Source organism: Poromitra crassiceps (genome assembly GCF_964638095.1).
Source record: "Poromitra crassiceps genome assembly, chromosome: 2".
In the NCBI taxonomy this organism is placed as follows: domain Eukaryota; kingdom Metazoa; phylum Chordata; class Actinopteri; order Beryciformes; family Melamphaidae; genus Poromitra; species Poromitra crassiceps.
The window spans coordinates 11,621,376-11,631,375 of NC_139624.1; the positions used below are offsets into that span (position 1 = coordinate 11,621,376).

Here is a 10,000-nt window from a genome sequence, read left to right on the forward strand (position 1 = left end):
AAAAAAAAGTAACGAGGAGTGCCAAGGACGTCTGTGGACGTCCTAAAATCATAATTCATATTATTCCATAATTCTGCTGTTTAAGGTCGTACCTAGCCAGTGAGCATGAATCCCTTCAAGGGATCACACGGCGCCACCTTAAACATCGTCACAGGAGCTGCTCCACCCACCTCAGATCCTTTACTTTGTACAGGAGACAGCGGAGAAAGTGGAAACCGATGCATGCTTTCTGCCAGCGCCGTATATATTGCTCTGCCTACAGCGGAGAGTGGGCTCGGCTGCATCCGCGCTCACAACTGAGCTCTTATGCTTCTATCTATCTCCACACGATTTCCTAGAAAGCCAGCATCCGAAGCCGAACGGCCATGCCTTTTCGTTCAGTCGCGTTTGCCCATCAAGGAAATGATGCGCGCTGGGATCTGTCCGGGGCAAAAACGAGAAAACAAACTCTGTGCGTGTGGGAGGAGCCCGCAGCTCAGAGGTGGAGAGGGGAGAGGGGGGAGGGGGGGGGGGGGGGGGAGAGGGGTGTGTGACACACAGGCTGCACAGAAACCACACCACACGCCACCACATCAGAAAACACCAGCCAGAGTCAGTGAATGTGCTCGAAATTAGAGTGCAAAAGGTATTCATAAAAGGGCCTATATCTTGGAAAGTAAAAAAAAACGACAGAAAACCCTTGAAAGTGCACTTTTTTGAGAGGCTGTAATTTCATAATGGAACTGTCTAGAAACAAAATTTCTTCTTTGGAAGAAGCAGGAGTGTTCAATGTTTCATTAAAGTCCAGGCCCGTTAATATAGCCATAATAGAAAAAATTCTATAGCTGTTTTCAACTGAATGGAAGTGAATCTGGCACAGGCTCCAGACAATTTTACTGAAGCGCTGTGGCACTCAATGTGTTAAGCTAACTAAGCTATTCCAAACGAGCTAACAGCTAACGTTAGGCATGCCCAAGTAATCGACTGTTAATTTAACAAGATACACAATTATTTGCGTCCGATAGCCTATTGTGTGACATTTCTCTTATAGTCCCAGATTGAAGCTGAGGAAAGTTGACCTGCAACAACTAGACCAAAAAACTCAGCCTACGGTATCAACAGACGAGTTAGACGAAATGAACTTGTTTGGACTACGACTACCAACAGAGTTTGAACAGCAATGAAAAGATGCAAGTCACACAAAGCAAAGAAAAGAAACGGGGATGTAGTTAGCAGAGCATTTATGCATGGATCAGATCCCCGTTTACACCGTGGATAAACATGGGTTCCACCTCATTCAGCAACTGAATCCCAGGTATGGGACTTTTATGGAGCAGCAGAGCCTCAGCGGTACAGCCACATAAGGGCCACTTTACCCTGCAATTTATAACTGAGTACTGGGTCATGTATGGTGTTGGGCTGAGTACTGGGTCATGTATGGTGTTGGGCTGAGTACTGGGTCATGTATGGTGCTGGGCTGAGTACTGGGTCATGTATGGTGTTGGGCTGAGTCCTGGGTCATGTATGGTGTTGGGCTGCACTCAGAGCATACAGGAGGCAGCTTGAGGGGAAATTGTACATGAAACATGGAAGATGGACCCCCCCACACACACACACACACACTATTTAAGACAATTAAAATATATATTGTTGTCTTTTACAGTAAGGTTTATTTTGCACAAATTCATAAAATATATTTTATTTTTATATATATTTAAGAATAAAAAAGAAATGCCTCTTAAGGCCGTGTGTCCATATAGCTTCTTTTTCTGACAACGTTAGGAAGCTAGTTTGATAGCTAACAGCTAACAAGCTAGCAACACACGTTCTGTGATAAAGCACTCACCAGAGAAAATAATATAAGTGTCTCGCCAATCTGCTCCCACAATTGAGCCTTTCTGTCTCTGTTGCGATAGTTTCTCCATATGATTAGTTGCTAGAAGAGGAGCACCCGACACCAGCGCCTTTCTGAAGAGTTCAAATATTTTCAGCTGGGAGCCGGCGCGCTCTGAAAATAGACGCTGGGCGCAGCGCACTTTCTCTAGACGTCCGTATGCGCCTGCATACGCTCTCTCCTCATTGGAAACAACTGAGAAAAGATGGTGGGGCTTACTGTAGGAAAATAAGCTAGATGGACACACGGCCTAATTAGTTGTAATTTTTTTGCCGTGGTATCGAAAATGGTATCAAGTATCGTTATCGAAGTTGAAATTCTAGTATTGTGACAACCCTAGTGTGTGTGCATGCGTGTGTGTGTGTGTGTGTGTGTGTGTGTGAGAGAGAGAGAGAGGGAAAGAGAGAGTTACAGGCGTGTTCTCAACACAGTAGGACACTCTCTCCTCGTTACTGAGTCAAGGTGGGGGGGAAGCCACTCTTTAAGCTTACACACGCCCACACACACACATGCACTGACGTGCACACACACACATACGCGCGCACACACACACACACACACACACACACAGACAGACACACTCACACGCACACACTCTCTCACACACACACTCTCTCTCACACACACACACACACACACACACACACACACACACAGAGCTGTACCTATATACAACAAGAGACAGGAGAGAAGGGGGGGGGGGGCAGGGAGGGGAGCTTGGGGGAATAGCGGTATCCTCCTAAGTGCGTCGTCCTGCCGGTGAAACTCCTCGCTGTCGGGTGAAAAGGAGCGGCTGGTGACTGAACATGTATTGGAGGAAGCATGGTGCTAGTCTACAACTCCCCAGATCGGCGGAGGCGGAGCAATGACCAGGACAACATGGGGGGATTAGCGAAGTAATCCTATAATCTCTCTTATTTTATTATCATTTGAGAAGTGTCCGTGTGTGTGTGTGTGTGTGTGTGTGTGTGTGTGTGTGTGTGTGTGTGTGTGTGTGTCCGTGTGTGTGTCCGTGTGTGTGTGTGTGCGTGCGTGCGTGCGTGCGTGTGTGTGTGTGTGTGTGTGTGTGTGTGTGTGTGTGTGCGTGCGTGCGTTCGTGCATGCGTGCGCGTGCGTGCGTGTGTGTCCGTCCGTGTGCGTGTGCGTGTGCGTGTGCGTGGAATTTTGTCTGGCCACAGAAGTGCCGCTTTTACGTCCGATAGGGCTGAAACTTTCAGGGGGCGTAAAGAGCACCCGTGCGGGTGACCTGACGGAGCCGGACTTTTTAATTAGGTGATTGCCCTGATTACCTAATGATGTGATGTCATCAGTGATGTCAGTGATGATGTTATCAGTGATGTAATCCTTCCTGGTGCCAATAGAGCAGGCGAGGCCGCTGTCACTCACCACCAGGTTTACAATGTTCAGAACCAGCATGAACACAATGTCCACTTCCTGGTATGCTTTTAGTCCCAGCGAATCACTGAATCACTGGAGGACCAAAAAGGCTTGTAAAGTGTGACAGCTGCTACGGGTCAGAGGGCAAAGGTCACTCACCACCAGGTTCCCGATGACCATGACCAGCATGAAGACCAGGAGGCAGAGTGGCTGTCCGGCCACCTCCATGCAGTCCCACATGGTCTCGATCCACTCCCCACACAGCACGCGGAACACGATCAGGAAGGAGTGGAAGAAGTCCTTCATGTGCCAGCGGGGGAGCACGCAGTCCTTAGAGATCTTACACACACAGTCCTGAGGGGGGCAGCGTGGGGCGCATGGTATCAAAGGCAAGGAAGGAAAGGAGAGCAGGAAGGAGACAGAATAAAGGAAGGAAAGGATCAAGGAAAAGAGGAGGAAACAGAAGAAGAATGAAGGAGGGAGGGAGGGAGGGAGGGAGGGAGGAAGGAATAAATTGTATTAAACAAATACAATTACATATCCTTACGTAACTATTTCATCTAATATTGGGCGCTCGTCAATTAAAAGCCGTTGTCTGGGTGAATACTCTTTTCTGATTGGCTGACAGGTGTGCGTTCAGATCGTTTAACACACACATAGTCCGGCTCAAGTCTAATCACATTTTCTAAATTCATCTCAACCTACCCAACCTGCACAGCTGTTTAATCAAACAGCACAGCTAACTACTGTAGGGCTAACCCCCCACCCCGCCTCCCCAAAAAAAAAACATGGTGCTTAGAAGCTTCAATCGTCGCCATGGTAATCAACGTCCAAATGTTTCGTTGTTGTTTTGTTCTTCCCCATCTCCTGTCCTCCCCTCTCTCTTTCTCTCTCCATATGCACAGCGTGAGGTGTAGCTTCATGAGACAGCCTCTAGTATGGCTGGGCGGGGTCCTTCGGGCCAAAACAGTTTTGAACATGGAGAAGTCACACCGGCACACGCCGGGCAGACAAACAAACGCACCTTGCTTTCAAATGCCCAGCAGCAGGCAAAGTTTGTGTTGCAAACATCAAGAAAAGTAGCAAAAGAAGTCAAGAAGATACTAAGGGACACATTCTTTCCTCATTTCAACCCAGTGTGAATAATGTTACAATTGTTCAAGTGAATTCAACTTGTTTATAACGTTATGAAGTAGCAGCAGTGACAGATACACAGCTCTACTTGACGAGCTCAGAGAGCAGGGAGAAGTCCGCTAACGTTACGCTGAGCCCACCTGAATAAATTAACAAACAATTATATCCACACTCTGATGTGTCTAACACTACTTTGACAGCTGCCTCGGACTGAGAGCAGTTGGATGAAAATCCGGACCATCAGGACAGATGAGGAGCTCCGGTACCACCGGTGTTGTCACAAGTTTATAAGCCTAGAAGAAAGTTTACTATGAGCCACGACCACCAGACCACCAGACCACTGGACCACCCTCTGCTTCACGTTGTGTGGTTCTTCTCTGCCACATCGTGCATTAAAGTTGTTTAACGCACACCTAAGTTGATGATCCCTTACTTCATGGCCTGCGGTGTGCAAGTCTTCATTACCATCATGATCATAACTAGGGATGCACGATAATTATCGGACCGATAAATTATCGGCCGATATGGCCATTTTGCGTTATTATTTATTATTCCGATAATGGCCTTTTTCCGATAAATTATCCGATAATAATCCTGTTTATTTTTTGCCTCGGAAGCGGAGCTTTTTGTTGTCGCACATTCGTGACATCACAGCTGCGACGCAAACATGGCTGCTGCCAGTGTGCAGTGTGTTGCTGTTTTTAAGTTTCACAATGATCAGAAAGCTACTGTAATTTGCAATCCATGTCCCACACAGGTTCCGAGAGGAGGGGAAACCTCTAAGCTGGCATTACGTTAAACCAAAGCTGGCGATGATGCAGCGGATATGTTTGTTGTTTGTGTTAGCGAGTTTTGTTAGCATTAGCTCAGTCGTAGCGGGCCTACCCTGCAGGCTCGTCCGCTTGGCAAACTGTGACATTTACAGTCTGTGGCTTGTGATCAAACAGCCCCACAAAAGCACTTAATACACAGAGCTTGCGTAAACGTATAGAAACTAATGGAAACCCCTTTACCCGAAATGAAACATCCAGGGATTGTGTATTTAACTCCAAAAAACCACTCGCTAACGTTAAGCTAACCGCGCTAGTTAGCGTTAGCTGCGGGATAGAGCCAATAATGAAAACAAAGGAGCAGTAGCGCACATTAGGCTACATAAAAAGCATCAGTCAGTCAACATTACATAGTGCCTTTTATTCAATCTGGTGGCAGCATTTTTCAGTAAAGAGGGAAACGACACAGATGGTTTATAGTGCCTGCCCCATTCATTGGGCCCAGGCTACAGTACAATTCACTGAGAACTGGAACCAATGCAAAATTTGAACAGATGAGTATGACAATAAGAGTCTAAATTACTATGCCTTTTTGTCATTGTGTTTTATCTGCAGACTAAGCAGCTTGGCTTTCCGTTCTATAAAAGCCTTTATTTTTGTATTGACTATAATTGAGTGATACACTTTATTAAAACAATCATATTATATCAGAAGTTTTCTTTGTTTTGCGTTCACAGTGATGTTAGTTAGATTTGGTTAGGTCAGAGCTATGCTCACTACATCCATACATCTACCCTAACCCTTTTTTAACCCCAGGTGTGCATAAAATACAGGTTAAAAACAAAAACAAAAAAAATTATATCTATTTTTATTATAATAATTATCGGTTATATCGTATCGGTTATCGGCCAAGAAGAATATATTTATCGGTTATCGTATCGGCTCTAAAAATCCATATCGTGCATCCCTGATCATAACGCATTGCAGGAATAAAAAGAAAACGGCTCCCTAACGAACCTCAACAGAAGCAGAACAGAAAAGAAGGAGGCTTGCTACTAAAATATGTGCAAATATTAGAAATATCTCTCTAATACAAGCCTGGTTCCAATAAAGGCCTGGTACCCGCTGTGGGGGGTCAGAGGTCATACCTGGTAGTTCTTTCCGAACAGCTGCATGCCCACGACGGCGAAGATGAAGACGATGATGGCCAGGACGAGAGTCAGGTTCCCCAGAGCGCCCATTGAGTTTCCGATGATCTTTATCAGAGTGTTGAGGGTCGGCCAGGAGCGAGCCAGCTTAAACACACGCAGCTGAGAGAGACAAGGAGAGAGAGAGGGAGAGAGATACAGGGATAGAGAGAGAGAGAGAGAGAGACAGATACAGGGAGAGAGAGAGGGAGAGAGAGAGACAGATACAGGGAGAGAGAGAGGGAGAGAGAGAGAGACAGATACAGGGAGAGAGAGAGACAGATACAGGGAGAGAGAGAGGGAGAGAGAGAGAGAGACAGATACAGGGAGAGAGAGAGGGAGAGAGAGAGAGAGAGAGACAGATACAGGGAGAGAGAGAGAGAGAGAGAGACAGATACAGGGAGAGAGAGAGAGAGAGATACAGGGAGAGAGAGAGAGAGAGATACAGGGAGAGAGAGAGAGAGAGAGATACAGGGAGAGGGAGAGAGACAGATACAGGGAGAGAGACAGATACAGAGAAAACTGAGACCCCTGAGAAACAAACGGTTCTCAAGTACAGTTTGTTTCAAGTCTGCGCTGCGGTTTGCTTAACCCGTGCATTGTGAACAGGAAGCACTCTTAACCCATGCATTGTGAACAGGAAGCACTCTTAACCCATGCATTGTGAACAGGAAGCACTCTTAACCCATGCATTGTGAACAGGAAGCACTCTTAACCCATGCATTGTGAACAGGAAGCACTCTTAACCCATGCATTGTGAACAGGAAGCCCTCTTAACCCATGCATTGTGAACAGGAAGCACTCTTAACCCATGCATTGTGAACAGGAAGCACTCTTAACCCATGCATTGTGAACAGGAAGCCCTCTTAACCCATGCATTGTGAACAGGAAGCACTCTTAACCCATGCATTGTGAACAGGAAGCACTCTTAACCCATGCATTGTGAACAGGAAGCCCTCTTAACCCATGCATTGTGAACAGGAAGCACTCTTAACCCATGCATTGTGAACAGGAAGCACTCTTAACCCATGCATTGTGAACAGGAAGCACTCTTAACCCGTGCATTGTGAACAGGAAGCACTCTTAACCCGTGCATTGTGAACAGGAAGCACTCTTAACCCATGCATTGTGAACAGGAAGCACTCTTAACCCATGCATTGTGAACAGGAAGCACTCTTAACCCGTGCATTGTGAACAGGAAGCACTCTTAACCCATGCATTGTGAACAGGAAGCACTCTTAACCCATGCATTGTGAACAGGAAGCACTCTTAACCCATGCATTGTGAACAGGAAGCACTCTTAACCCATGCATTGTGAACAGGAAGCACTCTTAACACATTGAGTGCCACAGCGCTTCAGTAAAATTGTCTGGAGCCTGTGCCAGATTCACTTCCATTCAGTTGAAAACAGCTATAGAATTTTTTCTATTAGGGCTATATTGAGACGGCTGGACTCTAATGAAACATTGAACACTCCTGCTTCTTCCAAAGAAGAAATTTTGTTTCTAGACAGTTCCATTATGAAATGACAGCCTCTGTAAGAAGTGCACTTTCAAGGGTTTTCTGCCGGGTTTTTTTACTTTTCAAGATATAGTGACTTTTATGAATACTTTTTGCACTCTAATTTCGAGCACATTCACTGACTCTGGCTGGTGTTTTCTGATGTGGTGGCGTGGTGTGGTTTCTGTGCAGCCTGCTCCCCCCACCCCCCTCTTCCCCCCCCCCCCCACCCCCACCTCTGAGCTGCGGGCTCCTCCCCACACGCACAGAGTCTGACTCCGTTTTTGCCCCGGGCGGATCCTAGCGCAACAAGGAAGTGCCAAACGCGACTGAACGAAAAGGGCTTGGCCGTTCGGCTTCGGGTGCTGGCTTTCTGGCAGGGAATTGTGTGGAGAAACAGATAGATAGAAGATAGATACAACCAGAAGAGCTCAGTTGTGGGCACGGATGCAGCCGAGCCAACTGTCCGCTCCGCTGCAGACAGAGCAATCTATACGGCTCTGGCTGAAGCATGCATCGGTTTCCACTTTGATCACGTCTTTCCCTGCTGTCTCCTGCAAAAAGTAAAGGATCTGAGGTGGGTGGCGCAGCTCCCGTGACGATGTTTAAGGTGGCGCCGTGTGATCCCTTGAAGGGATTCATGCTCACTGGCTAGGTACGACCTTAAACAGCAGAATTATGGAATAATATGAATTATGATTTTAGGACGTCCACAGACGTCCTTGGCACTCCTCGTTACATTTTTTTAGGACGTCCAGAGACGTCCTTGGCACTCAATGTGTTAACCCGTGCATTGTGAACAGGAAGCACTCTTAACCCGTGCATTGTGAACAGGAAGCACTCTTAACCCGTGCATTGTGAACAGGAAGCACTCTTAACCCATGCATTGTGAACAGGAAGCACTCTTAACCCGTGCATTGTGAACAGGAAGCACTCTTAACCCGTGCATTGTGAACAGGAAGCACTCTTAACCCGTGCATTGTGAACAGGAAGCACTCTTAACCCGTGCATTGTGAACAGGAAGCACTCCAGCATTGCTTCGCCTTTTGCCATTGGATTTTAGCCCTCTAGAGGGCGTTTCACACTGCATGCGCTTAACCCGGGGCTATCTTAGCCCTGGGCTAAGAATAGGGCTAAGATAGCCCTGGGCTAGCTTCCCCCCTTTTCACACGCACATTTGTTAACCCAGGTTAACCTAAACCCAGGGCTATATGATTCACACTGCAGTTCTACTAGCCCAGGGTTAGTAGAACCCGCAGGGCCATTCCCGGTGCTGCCAGATACAGCTACTGGCCCCGTCTCTGACCCTGTTTCACACCGGCAACTTTTAGCCCCGTGTTTAGATGAAAAGTCTCGGTTAAGCCCAAAAGGTCAGGGTTAACCTGCTCCAGAGCAGGGTTAGCTAGCCCCAGGCTGAAGTCAGGGTTAACCTGCTCCAGAGCAGGGCCAGCTAGCCCCAGGCTGAAGTCAGGGTTAACCTGCTCCAGAGCAGGGTTAGCTAGCCCCAGGCTGAAGTCAGGGTTAACCTGCTCCAGAGCAGGGTTAGCTAGCCCCAGGCTGAAGTCAGGGTTAACCTGCTCCAGAGCAGGGTTAGCTAGCCCCAGGCTGAAGTCAGGGTTAACCTGCTCCAGAGCAGGGTTAGCTAGCCCCAGGCTGAAGTTGGGGTTAACCTGCTCCAGAGCAGGGCCAGCTAGCCCCAGGCTGAAGTCAGGGTTAGCCTGCTCCAGAGCAGGGTTAGCTAGCCCCAGGCTGAAGTCAGGGTTAGCCTGCTCCAGAGCAGGGTTAGCTAGCCCCAGCCTGAAGTCAGGGTTAGCCTGATCCAGAGGAGGTTTAGCTAGCCCCAGGCTGAAGTCAGGGTTAGCCTGCTCCAAAGCAGGGCCAGCTAGCCCCAGGCTGAAGTCAGGGTTAGCCTGCTCCAGAGCAGGGTTAGCTAGCCCCAGGCTGAAGTCAGGGTTAGCCTGCTCCAGAGCAGGGTCAGCTAGCCCCAGGCTGAAGTCAGGGTTAGCCTGCTCCAGAGCAGGGTTAGCTAGCCCCAGGCTGAAGTCGGGGTTAGCCCACTTGAGAGTGGGCCAGGATTGTGTGAGTGTGAAAGTGTGAGTGTGAAAGCTTTCTTAGCCCTGGGCTAACAGCTCTCTCAGCCCCAGGCTGGCCAAGAGGCC

The 10,000-nt window shown here is 47.9% G+C and overlaps 1 protein-coding gene across 1 annotated transcript in view; it reads right to left on the minus strand.

Moving 5' to 3' along the window:
* LOC310798312 (sodium channel protein type 5 subunit alpha-like) overlaps nucleotides 1-10,000 on the minus strand; it is a gene marked incomplete at both ends in the record, with an annotated part of 197,485 nt that overhangs the window by 126,288 nt on the left and 61,197 nt on the right. Inside the window, 2 exons of the mRNA XM_083660822.1 lie at nucleotides 3,410-3,604; nucleotides 6,303-6,464. Coding sequence (XP_083516948.1) covers nucleotides 3,410-3,604; nucleotides 6,303-6,464 — 357 coding nt within the window. The remainder of the gene's footprint in view (nucleotides 1-3,409; nucleotides 3,605-6,302; nucleotides 6,465-10,000) is intronic.